We start from the raw sequence: 16,493 nt of genomic DNA, 5'->3' as shown, positions 1-16,493 counted from the left end.
AGGAGAAATTCAGCATCTTCAAAGATGTCCCACAGATGTCCTTGAAGATGCTTGAGGAACTCAGGAAAGACTCAGAAAAATGAGACTACTGCCCCCAAATCCTCTGCTCTAGGAATATCAGGCCTGTTAAACTTGGACTGGACACCTGCCCTGGGCCCAGCAGGCCAAACCCAAAACACTTAAACCTAGTGACTGAGCTTTCACTGGTCACAGAACACGCTGCAGCCAGTTAACTGAGTAGGCTGTAAACAACTAGCTAGTTAAGCTGTACCCCTGTGTCTGGTGGATTGACTAGGCTGTAGCTAATCATATATTTTTTTAACCATACGATTTATTTTTATTTTTTTTAGTCATACATGACAGCAGAATGTATTTTGACATATAATACATACATGGAATGTACATACATCAATCATAATGTCTATTCTATTCTGCTGCCCTTCCTATCCCTCCTACTCCTCCCCTCCTCTCCAATCCTTTCTCTCTATCCAATCTAATGTGACACACTTTTTTTTTCTTTTTCTCATCACAACATCATATATGTATTCTGTATAACAATGAGGTTCTCCTTCCATCTCCGGTGCAACTCCCCTTCTCCCTCTTTTTCCCTCCCACCTCTCTTCCCTATTTAGTGGTAGTCTTCTTCTCATGCTCTTCCTCCCTATCCCATTTTGAGTCACCCCCCCCCTTATATCGGAGAAGACATTCAGCATTTGTTTTATAGGGATTGGCTAACTTTACTTAGCATGATCTGCTCTAATGCCATCCATTTGCCTGCAAATGCCATGATCTTGTTATTTTTTAGTGCTGAATAATATTCCATTGTGTATAAACACCACATTTTTTTAATATTTATTTTTTAATTCTCGGCGGACACAACATCTTTGTTTGTATGTGGTGCTGAGGATCCGCACGCATTCCAGGCGAGTGCGCTACTGCTTGAGCCACATCCCCAACCCAAATGCCACATTTTTTTAATCCATTCATCTATTGAAGGGCATCTAGGTTGGTTCCACATTCTAGCTATTGTGAATTGTGCTGCTATAAACACTGATGTGGCTGTGTCCCTGTAGTATGCTCTTTTTAGGTCTTTTGGGTATAGTCCAAGAAGGAAAATAGCTGGGACAAATGGTGGTTCCATTCCCAGCTTTCCAAGGAATCTTCATACTGCTCTCCAAATTGGCTGCACCAATTTGCAGTCCCACCAGCAATGTATGAGTGTACATTTTTCCCCACATCCTCACCAGCACTTATTGTTGTTTGACTTCATAATGGCTGCCATTCTTATTGGAGTGAGATGGTATCTTAGAGTAGTTTTAATTTGCTTTTCTCTGATTGCTAGAGATGGTGAGCATTTTTTCATGTATTTGTTGATTGATTGTATATCCTCTTCTGAGAAGGGCAGAGGAGCCATCCCGGGGCTTGAATTAAAGGTAAATTGTGTGTCTGAGTTTTATTTGATACCTTAGGAAATTCACTCAAGTGACCTCTAGTTTGGCTGCCCGTGCTGGTAAGGGGCAGTACCCCCTCAGGGATTGATTGCCTGATGCAGGTGAACCTCCCCCTCAAGCTCTGCCTAAGATCCCCCACAGCACCTGAGATGGGTGTGACCTGCCAAGATGTCAATCAATCTGCAGATCACAAGACATCACCAAGCAAGACTCCACCCTTGAGGCCTTATCCCTGCCTTTGATGTCCTTGTTATAAATAAACCAAACATTGGCTCACTTGTCCTCTCCTTCTAGTGTGGAAGCTGGACCCTTAAGGTCGCAGAGCCATCCCACCCTCAATTCCAGAATTATTTCTGTGTCATGTGATTTTTTTCCTTGTACTTCACAGACAGCTCACTACTCGTGGGGGGACACAGCTTATCTTGGCTGGGCATGTCACGAGCAAGATGTGTGGGTCATGGCAGCAGCCTAGTGATAAAGATTGGGAGCCAGACTCCACAGTGAGTTCCAGATTTAGGTCCAGTCTAATGATTCATTTCATTTCTGATGCCAAGCACCAGATCCCACAGATTAAGGGCTCATTTTCATGATTGCTCTTAATCAAGTCCAAACTTGAGGTCCCAGGCCTCTTTTAGTTCTGACTGACTAGCTCGCTCCTTGGATGCAATCATTTCCTAGAATGATTTGCAGAACTCAGGAAAAGAGTTTATTTTCTCTTGCCAATCTATAACTACAGATAAAACCGTTTTGAGTCACAAGAAAGAGGTGCATAGGGTGAGGCACCTGGGGGAGGGGGAGGCAGTGCAGTTTCTCTGCCCTTGCATGGCCCTCCCAGCACCTATCAAGGTGTAGTGTTGTGTTCACCAACTTTGAATGCTCAAAGGGATTTTTATGGAAATTTCACTATGTATGTGTGGTTAATGACATTTACCCTTTGACTGAGCTCCATTTGTGGCTCCTCTGCCACTTCCTAGATGTCAAAGGAGAGTGGGGCTGATGGTCCCAACTCCTCCAGAAATGTTGTAGAAGAAGAAGTGTTACTTTCACAACACGGTGAATGTAGCAATGTCACTTCTGTTGTACACGTTAAAAAAGGCCAATTTTGTGAATTACATATCAAAAATATTATTTTTCTTTTTTTCTTTTGCAATGGGGAATGAACCCAAAGCCTGGCATATGCTAGGGAAGAATGCTACCCCTGAGCTACATCCCCAACCTCTCAAAATATTTTCTAAACATTATGTTAAAAATATTTTTCATGGGCTGAGATTGTGGCTCAGTGGGTGCTTCTCTAGCATGTGTAAGGCACTGAGTTAGATCCTCACCACCACATAAAAATAATACATAAAATACAGCTAAAAAAAGCCACAGCCTTAAAAATTTTCTTTTCATGGCAAAAAAAGAAAAACAACCAGAAAAAAACTGGCAGAAAATATTAGCAAGAAAAAAAGAATCATGAGTATATGAATAATACTTAAATGATGAGGGGGAAATGGTGGGAAAATCCAATAAAATTGGGCAAAATATTTGGATAATTTATCAAAAATGTAATTGCTGCCCCTGTCCAGCATGGGCAACTGAACGAAAGTCATTCATGTAAATTTGGGGTGACACAAAATACCATGCAGACATGGAATACATTTTTATAAGCTTCAGGATAGCTTCCCTGGCTCCCGGCCTCAGGCTCCCATGGGGGGCGGGGGCAAGAGGAGAGGCTGATGAGAGAGAGCGAGAGAGAGCTTGCCCCATGTATGTTCTGGAGATGGCTTTTATTGGGGGATGCTACTGCTTAGAATATTCTATCCAAAAAAAGGGGGGGGGGCAAAGGTAGGATTACAAATGAACAGGTGAGTATAATTCAACTCCACCGGGTAAGGCTTACTCCTGGAGCCACGCCTCATTATCTGAGCGGAGGTAAAGCCAAGTTATTGCAAATAATTGTTCAGTATCTCTTGCTCAGGACTTAAGGTGTGTATTTCCAAAGCGGCTCCCAACATGTAATAATGACCTTTGAAAACCAAAAAGTTTCCTGTTTCATTTACAATACAGAACATGTATGTTAAAACTACAATTAGATACCAGTCTACCTCGCCCATTCTGTAAATTATGCTAAACACCTTTTCACACAGTTCTCTACTGAGTCCCCATAGTCATTCCCTGTCAATTCCTTGAAGATCATATCAAATTTGTTTTAATAACCCTGCAAGGCTTGAAGGTATTTACTCCGTCCATGGAATAATTTTTTTTGAGGAAGAGGGAAAACATGAGCACTGAGACCAGTTCACATAAATTCCCATGCCTCAGAGCAGTATAGCCGCCAAGTTAGCTGAAAAGGAAACGGCTTCTTTAAGTCTTCTGGGAAATATAGTTCAGACGCTTGTGGACACGCATGTACTTCCGCTCTGACAGGCCGGTCTTGGGAATTCTGGGAAATGTAGTCCAGGCGATCTGTGGCCTGCAGGTGTCTCTGCCTACAAGGGCGAAGGCCTTGAATTCTGGGAAGTGTATTCGGGAAGGTGGGCTGAGTTATAGATATTTCTGCTCCTTGAGTGGGAAGTCGCCGTCTTTTTTTTTTCCGTGGTAGTTAAGATCAGTTTCTTGGGTCTTGGGAGCCCTTCCGAATTTCCTGGCCCCCACCCCCGGCACCCTCCATGACCTGCCTTCGGTTGAGGGGAAAGGAAGCCTCCGCGGAGAGCAGGGCTTTGGGGCGGTGACGGCCGCAGTTTCCGTTTTCCCCGAAGCCTGCTCGCGTTTGGGGCTCTCTGTGGTGGAAGCCCCGGGTTCGTGGCCTGGTCAGGGCACGTGTCGCCTGGTTTGAGGGTTTCCGGGGCTCTCGGCTCGCCTAATCCGCCCCCCTCCACCGCTCGCGCGGCCACTTCCTCTGTCGCCCACGTTGGGGACTTACCCGATCTCGGGGGGCCTCATTGTCGTTCTTTAGAATGTACCATCCTAATCGCATGGTTTGGAATTGCAAGAGGGCCTTCAAAGCAAAGACTTAAACAGTTACGAGCTCCTAGTGAATGGTGGCTTTTCTCCTCCCTGAATGGGCGGGAGGCCCCGGGCTGGGGTCAGAGAGCTCCTGCTGCGGGGGTTCTGGCTCCTGTCTGGCTCTGCAGGAGCTCTCCGTTCATTCTGGTGCCTACTTTCTTCTCTTTTAGGAAGGGTGGGGTTGTCTCCAACTTGAGCAGAGGGAGGCCGTGATTGAACTTTTTTGTCCAAGCCTGTGACACAGCACGCTTTTCTCCCCAGCCTGACTGAGGGGAGGTAGAGGTAGTGGCTTCTTGACTACTGACAGCAAAGCTCCTGGTGAGTGCCACCTGACTTTTTTCTCTTACAGGGATATGCAAGTCTATTATAGGACATGGGCTCTGGCCTGAATTTTGACCTTAATTGCTAACATCATTTTAAGGACTCTAGACAAATAAATACATGTAGGCCACCCTATGGCTCTGTGGAGAGGTACAGGTTTTTTTTTTTTTTCTTATTTTAAATATGAGGAGATTGAAGTGCAGGGAGTATTTGTTACTTGATCATACACAACCAGGAAGACTGAAAGTTAGGGTTGGAACTTAGGCAGGCCTGGTTTATAGCCTGAGTTCATAACCTCTCGGATACATTCTCATTGAGCCATAGAACTTTTGGAATTAATTGGAGAATAAGTTGGGACTCGATAGTAGAGACCGTGATAACAAGGCTCATGGATTTTTCTTGAATTTTTAATAACACCCTCTTTTCCCTTAGTTTACCCCTAATGTTTTACATACTTATGGAATCATATCATTGTGGAGTATTCAGAAACATTAGGAGGAAAAAGTTTTGTTTTTTGTTTTTGGTTCCAGGGATTGAACCCAGGGGTGCTTAACCACTGAGCCACATCCTTAGTCCATTTTATTTTTTATTTTGATACAGAGTCTGGCCTAGTTGCTTAATGCCTGGCTTTGAACTTGTGATCTTCCTATGTGTTCGCCACCATGCCTGTTTGAGGAAAAAGCTTTTGACTGCCTGTGAATCCAGCATAGGATAGTAACTGTTAAACTTTGAAAGCATTTTCTTTAGTGGTGCCTTGTGTGCATTAGTAGTTATTTATGAAAAATGTTATCATATTTTTTGTTTTCCTTTTTATCTGTTTTATCTGGAAATTTCCAAACATCTCCAAGAGAGTAAACTAGCAAATTGCTACATTATCATGCTCATTTTTATTCTTTTTCTTACTACTCTTTTGACTTTACTAATATTTAAGAAATTTTATATCATTTCAAATATATAGAAATTTGTGAAAAACCATAAGAAGCACCTCTCATCTTTTGGGAAAATTTACCACGTTTTGTCTGTTTGGTTTGTTTATCCTCCTCAGCCAAATAAATTCACTATGAATTCTAGAGATAGTGCATTTTTTTAGCTTTCTCCAGCAAGGAAGCCCACAGTCTAGGTATTCATCAATGCTTGATAAGAGGCATTTGGGAAGATCAAGTTATAGGGTTTCACATAATATGCTAGATAATTTTAAATACTAAACTTGATAATGTTATCTATGGAATATTAATATCAATTAAAAGACTACTAATAATTACTTCTGTTATCTATTAGATTGTGCTATGTAACTGCATGTTGTCTAATTGGCAGTCTCATATTTAAATCTGTTCTGGTTTTCATATAAAGTCCTTAGAACATTTTCCCTCAGGTCAAAGTTTAATGTATTGACTTTAGTTGCCATGTTTTTATGCTCTTTAAACTGGAAAGATTGGATAGGTTTTGTCTTTTTTTCTTCTTCACGTAACTGAAAAATATAGACAGATCATTTTGGACAAAGGTATTCATTGTAGTGTCTAACATGTTTTCTCTTTAGGTTTAGATTATGCATTTTTTTGGCAGGGATGCTACAGAAGTGGTGAAGGGTCCTTTTTATTGTGGCATGCCAGGAACTGAGTGATATTTGTTTGTTCCTGTATTGGTAATCTAAATTTGGTTTACTTGGCCAAATAATATCTATCAGATTTTTCCATCATAAAGTTCCCTTTACAAAAACAATCTTAAGAGCTGGGTGTGCTGACAAACATCTGTCTTCCCAATGACTTGGGAGGCTGAGACAGGAGTATCATAAGGTTGGGGCCAGCCTCAGCACTTAATGAAGCCCTAAACAACTTAGTGAGACACTCTCAAAAAGAATGGGATGTGTCTCAGTGGTTTAACACCCAGGGTTCAATCCCCAGTACCAAAAAAGGGGAAAAAAATTGTCATAAAGTTACTTTTGGGGAGATATTTTATTAGTGGATATTCTGTTGTAAAGAAAACTTCTCCTCTCCCCCTTTTTAATTCATTCATTCAAGTATATTCAATCAATGTGGACTCTGAATTCAGCTATTTAAATAACATGTAGGTTAATAATTGTTTTCCAACTTTTTGAGTTATATTTTACATATCACCATTTCAAGTGTACAATTCAGTGATCCTAAGGTACTTTAGATTAGTAGAACCTGAGGTTAGTAGAGTAACCATCATCTAACTTAGTTGAGATTGTTTTCTTTCCTCAGTTATATACTATATGCCACTTATAGTTAAACCTTATTCTCACCCCAAATCTGTAGCAACCTCTAATCTACCTTTTCTATACATTCATTTGCCCATTCTAGATATTTCATAGAATCATACTATATGTGCTCCTTCATGACTGGCTTCTTTCACTTAGTTTAATGTCCTCAAGTTAAGCTGTGTTATATATGTCAGTACCTCATCCTTTTTAGTTTCAGAGTAACATGCCCGTGTATGTGTATGCCCTAATTTGTTTATCCATTTATCCACAGGAGGGCATTTTAGTTGATTTTGGTTTTGCTTTATGAATAATGCTGCTGAGAGCATTCACATGCTAATCCACTGAACTGGAATGTGTTGGTGAGCAGCACCCTGGCCACCCTTTCATGTCTTGTTTTCTGCCTTCTGTGGCACTTTCTAGGCACAGTTCTGCTTTCCTGGGATCGACGTGCCTTAGGACTCTGCCTACTCCAGGAGGAGGAGGGAAAATGACCACATTCAATGTGAGTAAGGCTTGTTTTTCTCACTGTAAAAGTTCCATCTTGCAACTCATATTGTCAGGTTTTCTTTTTTGAAGACATTTGTTGGCCATAGACTTCCTTTGTTCACTCTGAGTTGACCTTGTTATTAATTCTTGTTTTATTTCATATTATTTACTTTATAGAGTAGAAGAACTTGTTTGAGTAGATAATTATTGCACTTCATACTTCCATGCTCACATGTTTACCATTTTTGTCTTTGTGTACTCTTCTTCATATGTATATACAATTGTATTCCTATTGATGACACACCTTGAATTGTAAATTGCAATATTTTTTTCCTGTTACTGGGGATTGAATGCAAGGACACTCTTCCTCCGAGCTACAATCCCTACCCTTTTTACTTTTTATTTTGAGAGAAGATATCAGTAAATTGCTAAGGGAGGCCTGGAACTTGCTCTCTTCCTGTCTCAGCCTCCCAGGTTGCTAGGATTACAGGCAGTTTTAATTGTGTAAATTAGGATTACTGTAAGTTTAATTGTGCTGTTTTTATACACTGTAATGTTCATAATGTTACATGATATTCATCTTTTATGGTGTATTGTGCTTATACACATTTAATTGATTTAGGCATTTGACTTTTTTAAGCAACAGTGTAGTGGCGACTTTCCTATATATAGACTGTTCCCCCCAAATCAATATTGAAAACAGTGTATCAGGTATTTTTTGTTTGTTTGTTTTTTCAGCAGCATAATTTGAAGCTCAGTTTTGAAAAGGCATTTGGACATGTACCTTGTTAGCTGTTTTATGGATAAAGCATCCAAAAACTGCACCATAGGCTGTGTCTGCTGCTCCACACAAATATTCTTGAAGGTTTTTACCCAGGAAGAGCTGCACTCTGTGGTCCCCATGGCTGTGTCATTCTGTGTTTTAAGTGTTGCTTAAACAGCAAAACTGGGCACAGTTGTACACTAGATGGTTACTCCTCAGTAGTACTCTTGAGTGTTTGAAGTAAAGGTATAGGACTTTTTCATCACTGCGCTTCTGGTGAATCACAGGAAAATCTGTGTGTGTCATTGTGGGGGTACAGATGGCATGAGAGGGAAATTTGAGATGACCAAGTTTCAAAATCCAGAACAGTTTCCCACCCATCCTCTCTGCCTCCCAGTAAACATTGATAAGATTGAGGTCAAGTGTGTTTAATGTTATAGGAGATAGTGACGTTTAAGGATGTGGCTGTGGTCTTCAGTGGGGAGGAGCTGGAGCTGCTAGACTCTGCCCAGTGGAAGCTCTACCAAGATGTGATGCTGGAAAACTTCAGGAACCTGCTCTCAGTGGGTGAGTTTAGTTCCTCACTCTGATGGCGTTTCAGCTCCCAGAAGTGATTTTTGTATCCTTGGGTGTTCAAGTTTGAGTACGCAACGAGAACCTCAATTCCTAGTAAATTTTATCTAGATGTCACCTAGCATGTGTTTTAATCCTGAGTGTCTCTGCATGTTCCCAACCATTCAAACAAGATACATTCCACTTGATAAGGAAAGAGAAGTTTTGGATGATGAAGACAGCTACCCAAAGAGAAGGGAATTCAGGTATGAAGCAAGCAAATGTGTGTTCTTGTACTTGACTCTTCCATCTATTTTACTCTCCTAAGATGCTGGGCAGCAGCAATCAGGTCCCGGTCATCCATCCAACCATGAGAGTAAACATCTGATACTGTACAGTACTATATTGGGTAAAGGATGTGAGATAGTATTTTATGAACTAAGTTTTGTGTTAGATGATTTTTCCCAGATATAGATTAATATAGGTTGTTGTGAGAATGTTTAAGGTAGGCTAGGCTAAGCTCTGGAGTTGAGTTAGGTAAGTATATTAAATGTATTTTTTAACTTAATCATGGGCTTATCAAGGTATAATACCATTTTAAGTTGTGGAGCATCTGAACTTTTGTTTTCCTATCTCTCCCTTTTGCTATATAATCTCAAGGAAGGGGAAGTTTGTCTCTTTTGTTTATGCCTGTATCCTCACTTTGTAGAATAGTTCTGGTGTATTGCAGGTATTGGCAAACACTTAACCCAATGAATGAATTAATGGATGGGGGGACTTCACTGTCTCCAGGGTCATTGAAATAGCTAAGGAGTGCTACACAAACCAAATGAATCAGAACTGTTGGGGGGAGTTTTTCTTTCTTTTCTTTTTTAATCTTTTCAATCTTTGGCTGCTAATTCAATTTCAGCCTCCTTGGTTTTCCTCGACATGATTGTGTTGTACTATGTGCATTTGACCTGCTTCCCAGGAAAACTTCCCAGCATTCTTCCAGTGGCCACATTGAGTAACGCGCCTTTACTCTGAATTTTCCTGAGCCTGCTATAGTTCATTTATAGGAAGAAATCCTTCCTGATATCCACCTCTGAGGCAGCTCCCTAATCAAGGGAAAAGAAGTCTTCATTTCCTGAGGTCTCAGACAACACCCAGCTTTCAGGCTACCTTTCTCCTTTGAATGATTTTCTCTCTGCAGCCCTTTGTCTTCTCCAAACTCAAAGGCCCATCACTGCACCCAGGTTTTGCCTTCCTTGTGCATGAAAGGGAGCTGATGGACGTGGCTGAATGCTGCCTATATTTCTGCGCGTATTTCTTAAATACACAGTATATATATTTAATCAATATTTTAAACAAATGTAGTTGTTAATATGTTAAAGAATATAGATTTCACACAATTTTTCCTTTATTATATAAGAGATATAATTTTGTATTTTGAACTGGTGAACTTTATACCCTGGAAGGAATTGGTAAACTGCTCTCTCAAAACATAAACTTCCTGAAAGAGATGCTTCCTTCTACTCATAAAACTTCTCTCTCTAAGTGACAGTATATTAAATATATCTGCATTCCCATGTGTATCAGTAGTTACCTATTTACCTGTTAATGTTTTCCAAGATTTGTCATTGGAAGTTAACATTCAATTTGAAACACTTAATTCAGGACTTGGTACTATCCTGACCAAAGTTTTTAGTGTTTTATGAGCATGAGAAATACATCTTTCACCATAACCAGGATGGATGTTTTCTCTTTGTGTAGCTATACCTGGGAGACTTCAGAAGGCATTTCATGTAATAACAACTTTCTTGCTTGTCACGAAGCTCTGATAGTTTCTATTCTAGTCCTTTTTTCTAAATCCTTACTATAAAGTTTTAAATTTATTTCATAGCTTCCTAAAGGTTTGTAGTCTTCGGTTTGAAAATGGTTATAAAGGCATAATTCCATCCTAAATTTTTGACACTCTATTTTCAAAGAGTGCAGTAGTTGCTGGTAGAACCAACCAAGGCATAGCCCCTCACACTTTTGTTTCACACCTGGTAATCCTTGCCACCTTTGGTTTTTTTCATTTGGAGCATCACCTTTTTATAGATATCTGGTGTGGGCTTTCAGATTCCTGTCACAACTGATATGTTCACACACACACCACTCTGCCCTGTGTGTGTATGTGTGTACTACTAGGCATTGAACCAGGGGGTACTCTACCACTGAGCTACTTCCCCAGCACTTTTCAGTTTTTATTTTGAGACAGGATCTCCTAAGTTGCTGAGGCTGCCTAGAACTTGAGATTCTACTGTCTCAGCTTCCTGTGTTGCTGGGATTGTGGGTGTGCACCACCATGCATGGCTTGTCTGTCCTTTTCTTATTTTACAAAACCAAGTTATCGTCCATGTTAATTTGGTATAAGATTAGGTATGCATGTTATAAAATTCTTGTGCAGAAATACTTTGAAGATTTTAACACTCCCATGTATTTGATATTTATGAATGTCATGAATTTAACCAACTACAAAGTTTAGAGAGACAGTTTATACCAAGACTGCACTCACTTTATACCAACTAAAATTTGTAGTTTCCCAGCACTACCTTCACATTGACTAATTCACACAACTTTGCTTTATTTTTATAGAGGGACTAGTGCTATATTTGAAGTAGAAAGAATCAGAACTCACTGAATGGTTTTACTTTCATGGTTACAGAAATTTACAGGGAAAAGATGTGTATTACAATTTGCCTATAGGAAAATCCTATAGCACAGAGTCTAGAGAAGTACTGTGTATAAGTGGTTTTCCTCATACTCTTCCCATAGAGTCCAGGCATGTTATTTCCCCAGGATTAAAGTATGACATTGTACAGAGACCTGGTATTCAGAGTTGTTTTTGTGGCTCCATTCCATAGGCATCATTATATAAGTCTGACTGTTTGATAACTTCCCATGTGATTAATTTCAATCTCCTGGTCAGCTGATTCCACATGACCTAAAGCCCCACCTTAAATCACATTGTTAGCCTTTTTGACATGGGAACATCCCCACCCAAATGTGTATATGTCATAATAGTAAATCATATTGTTAGACTCTCCAGAGTGACCCATGACTCCCCAGGCAAATAAATAAATAAATAAATAAATAAAAGATCCTCCCCAAACTAGGTATTACAAGGGCCTGGCGATTATCTCTCTGAACAAATCTAGACTCCTTTTGGTAAGGTTTCTTTCTTTCCTTCATGAAAATATACTAGAATATCCAACATAAATCCAAAGACACAAAGTATTAACTATGCCATTTTTTATTAATGTTCTGTTGACCAGTATTTCATTATATGCATGATTTATTATGATAATTTATAATTTAAGATCCTAGACTGCCTAGGAAATTCAGTAAAAAATATTAATAGGTTAACTCTTTTTATCACATTAAAATTTTTATCACATTAAAATCTTTTTATTTTTTCTTGTAAGTCACATTTGGGATTTGATGTGTTTTAAATAGTCTCATACAACCAGATACCATGGTGTACAATGAAAACAACATTTTCCTGTACAAAACCTGTATTCATTAAAGCCTCGTGTCCTTTTTCATGTTGAAAACTCTAACAGAGCCTTACATTGTCCACATTTCTGAATTCTCTGCCCTGATAGGAGGCAGGATCCAAACTGAAATAGAGACTTTTCCAGAAGCAGGACCACATGAAGAGTTATCTTGGCAGCAAATCTGGGAACAAATTGCAAGTGACTCAACCTTCAGTCAAGACTCAAGTATTCGCAGCTCTCAGTTCCCCAGCCAAGGTGGCTCACTGTGCCAGGACGGGCCAGGATTATCTCTAATTGACACAAGAAAGAAAGTTTACCTGGATGATGAGTGTAAGCAGTCCCTCAGTGATGTCTCCAACTTTGACCTTCAATGGTTATACTCAGGAGGCAAGTCTCATAGATGTCTTGAGTGTGGAAAAAGCTTCAGTTGTAGCTCAGGCCTTCGTATTCATCAGAGAATTCACATGGGATTGAATTGCTATAAGTATGATGAGTGTGGAAAGGAATTGAGTCAGAGATCCTCCTGGCTGCAAACTCATCAGAATGTGCATACTGTAGAGAAACCATTCAAATGTGAGCAGTGTGGGAAAGGCTTCAGTCGTAAATCTGTGCTTAATGTTCACTGCAAATTACACACAAGAGAGAAACCTTACAAATGTGAGGAATGTGGACAGGCCTTCATTCATGATTCACAGCTGCAGGAACATCAGAGAATCCACTCTGGGGAAAAACCATTCAAGTGTGACGTATGTGGTAAGAACTTCTGTGTTAAATCAACACTTCACAGGCATTTCTTGGTGCATACAGGAGAGAAACCATTCAGATGTGACACATGTGGTAAGAGGTTTCGTCGGAAATCAGCCCTTAATAGACACTACGTGGTCCATACAAGAGAGAAGCAATACAAATGTAAGGAGTGTGGGAATAATTTCATTGATAGGCGAGAGCTTTATAAGCATCAGATGGTTCATACAGGAGAGAAACCCTATAATTGTGAAGAATGTGGGAAGAGGTTTAGATGGTCCTCCTACCTTTTGAACCATCAGCGAGTCCACAGAGGAGAAAAACCATTTAAGTGTGAAAAGTGTGGGAAGAGCTTTACTCAGAATTCATATCTTCATTGCCATCTGAGGGTGCACTCCAGAGAAAAGCCCTACCGATGTTAGGAGTGTGGTAAGTGCTGCAACTAGAAATGTAGTCTAGACACGTATATGAGATTCCACACAGGAGAAAGATCCTATGCTAATAAGGAATGTGGGAAGAGGTATATCTGGGACTCCAGTCTGTTGACACATCAGAGACTACAGTAGAGACAAACAATTCAAATATGAGTGTGTGGGAAGAGATTTATTCAGAATTCACAACTTCCTTTCCATCAGAGAGTCCATAATGGAGAAAAGTCATGAAAGTGTGAGGAGTGTGGGAAGAGCTTCAGCTAGGCATAGACTCATTTGACCCATTAGAGACTCCTCAATAGAGCAGAACCATGCAATTGTGAAGACTGTGGGAAGAGCTTTGGACACACTTCATACATTAAAGACCAAGAGAAAGTCCACAGTAGATAAATGCCTTAGAAATCAAGGACTGTGGGAAGAGAGAAGCCAAGCAGGAGAGAAGCCAAGCAGGTATGGAGAGTGAGGTAATTGCTTTGGTCATCACTGAGATTTCAACTGCATTAGAGCACCCCTCAACCCCTGAGAATTACCTTGGAAATGAGATGCGTGTGGTGATGTTTTGTTTGTTTGTTGTTTTCTTAATATATATACTTTTAGTTGTCAGTGGACCTTTATTTTATTTATTTACACAGTGCTGAGAATTGAACCCAGTGCCTCACATATGCTAGGCAAGTGCTCTACCACTGAGCTACAACCCCAACCTGCGGTGAAGTCTTTAGTCAGTCTTTATAACTAGTCTCATTAGAAACCTCATAAATGGGGGTGGGGGTGATAAGCACTCAGTTTAAATTCATACCTTATACTTCATCAAAAATCCATGCTGGTGAAAAATGTTATCTGAGGAAATTTACAAGGGAAACCATTCATTAAGAAATGTTTCACCACAACCAGTGGTCTCAGGACAGCACCCTTCTAAGTGGTGAAGTAAGGGTTTCATTCAGAAGTTTGACAATTATAGTTACCATTCAAAGATAGCCCTTAGGAAAAATAAGTTGGTTAGGCATTTACAAAAGTATAATGATTCACATGTCTACTAGACATGTCCCTGAGGGCAGGGACTTTGCTACTGAATCTCCACAACTTTAACATCGATTAGCACTTGGTAGGTGTGTTCAGAACCTATTTGTTAACAAATCAAAAGTAGAAAACATACAGTATTTGAAAATTGTATCAAGAAGAGGAAACCTGCAGAAAATAACTTGAAGAACAAACATGAATTAAAATGCAGAATGCAACTAGTGCTGCAATTGAGAGCACTATTTTGGATATTATTACACTTGCCTCCTTCCCTCTCCCCAGTCTCTGAATCTTTTTAATTTTTTTCATATTACGCCTGAAGGGTTTTGTTAACTGCAATAACATACCACTGCTTATTTTTACAATTAAATTTTCAGCACTGTTAGTTCAAGATTTACAGTAACACTTTGAAAGGCTCTGATGTAGTTCGTTAATCCTGAATTGATCATGACTTGTGGTTCTCTGCACTTTTAGGCAGGGTTTGGCATGATTGTCTCTGGTGCTGTAGCTTTTTTTTTTTTTAATCCATCTTCTGAGGTCAGAACTATGCAAAATTAGAATGATATTTGTCAAACCCCCTACCCCATATCTTTCTCTATCCCTGTGAAATACATGCTGAATAAAATGGAGTTTGGCAATTTCATCGAATATATTTCTTATTGGGGCAGGATTAAAATTATGTGCTCTTTGTTTGTGGCAGTAAAACTATGTCTTTTGGAAAGCAGCATGTTCAGAATGTATAATCAGAAATCAGAGAATGAGAAGTTATAATGACGCTTCAATACCAACCAGGTAGGGTTTTCCTAAATGAGAACCATTTATTTAGAGAAGAGCATTTAGTGGAAATGTGGATGTGCCTGGGATTTAGGGTTTAGCTGCAGTGATCACAGAAAGTATTATATTTATTCATTTATTTTTTGATACTGAGAATTTAACCCAAGGGTGCTTAACCACTAAGCCCTATTGAGCCCTATCTTCCACCCCATTTTCATATTTTATTTAGTGAAAGGGTCTCACTGAGTTGCTTAGGGCCTTGCTGAGTTACTGAGGCTGGCTTTGAACCTGTGATCCTCCTCCCTCAACCTCCTGAGCCACTGGTTTCTATTTCTTCAGTAATATTTCTTCATTATAATAATCTTTTCCCTTACATTGTAAAGCACAGTTATGGAAGTTTTGAAAAATCTTTGCTAAAGCATCAGTGGACAACTGCCTTTTTGAGGGTAGTCTGAGACCTGCAGGTCTTTTAAACAAAAGTTTAAAAAATCCAGTTCTTTTAAACAAAAATTAAAGAAAAATCCTTGCCTCTTAATTCCATCTGGATTCTCAAGGTTGATATTCATTGATTTGTTTCCCCCTGATAATGGTCATGTTTTTCTGTCTTTCCCTGGGTCAGTAATTTTGGATCATAGCCTGGAAATTGTGATTAAGATACTGAGGATATCTGAGTTCCATAATATTCCTCCAGAGAGTACTGATTTTCGTTCTTAAATCATGTTTGACATTTAAATCAGCTGGCCTCAGACTGAAACTGCTTCCCACGTGTGGCAGTTCAAATCTCAATTAGGTTCTTCACATTATTTTTATTAAAGTCTGTTCTGTTTGCTAGCCAAGGTATGCGCTAGCTAGATATGTGGTGGCATTTATACACACATTTTGGGAATTCCTCCCTTTGGTTCTCTCTTCCCAGGGTCTTCTCACTACCAAACTTTCCATCATATTTGCTTGAACTCTTCTGAGTCTTTTTCAGTTGGAAAACTGCAGATTTCCTCACAGAGTTTTAGTTGCCTTCAGTTTTGCCAATTGGGACTTGCTCCCAGTCCATAAAAAGCAGAAAACTCCGTCATTCACTCCTGACAGTGCTGAAACCACCCAGGGGATCTGCCTGCACTTGCTCATTCTCCAGGGCCATTGGATACACACCAACACATATATTTTAAAATATAGAAAATAGGTAAGCTTATCAAGTATTCTAATATTTAGTCTAGAGTTTACATAAAG

The 16,493-nt window shown here is 39.7% G+C and overlaps 1 protein-coding gene across 2 annotated transcripts; it reads left to right on the top strand.

The window, feature by feature from the left end:
- The first annotated feature begins 3,865 nt into the window (after positions 1 to 3,865).
- On the top strand, positions 3,866 to 15,138 carry LOC114100912 (zinc finger protein-like). 2 transcript variants are annotated; one of them, XM_071604592.1, is made up of 6 exons: positions 3,866 to 3,967; positions 4,610 to 4,757; positions 7,402 to 7,483; positions 8,671 to 8,797; positions 8,977 to 9,048; positions 12,412 to 15,138. In XM_071604592.1, the coding sequence occupies exons 3-6, from the start codon at positions 7,469 to 7,471 to the stop codon at positions 13,467 to 13,469; spliced, it is 1,272 nt and encodes a 423-aa protein (XP_071460693.1). In that variant the 5' UTR covers positions 3,866 to 3,967; positions 4,610 to 4,757; positions 7,402 to 7,468; the 3' UTR covers positions 13,470 to 15,138. The 2 variants fall into 2 exon arrangements, with proteins under 2 accessions (XP_071460693.1, XP_027801554.1); XM_027945753.2 differs by lacking the exon at positions 8,977 to 9,048.
- Positions 15,139 to 16,493: the final 1,355 nt, after the last annotated feature.

This window comes from Marmota flaviventris, chromosome 18 (genome assembly GCF_047511675.1).
Source record: "Marmota flaviventris isolate mMarFla1 chromosome 18, mMarFla1.hap1, whole genome shotgun sequence".
Classification (NCBI taxonomy): Eukaryota; Metazoa; Chordata; class Mammalia; order Rodentia; family Sciuridae; genus Marmota; species Marmota flaviventris.
This window is presented reverse-complemented; position numbering and strand designations above follow the sequence as displayed.

Bases quoted from the DNA above. Each gene is read 5' to 3' on its own strand.
- LOC114100912 (XM_071604592.1), top strand. The intron at 8,798-8,976 runs GTGAGTTTAGTT...CATTCAAACAAG, and splicing joins CAGGAACCTGCTCTCAGTGG to ATACATTCCACTTGATAAGG. The intron at 9,049-12,411 runs GTATGAAGCAAG...CTGCCCTGATAG, and splicing joins CCAAAGAGAAGGGAATTCAG to GAGGCAGGATCCAAACTGAA.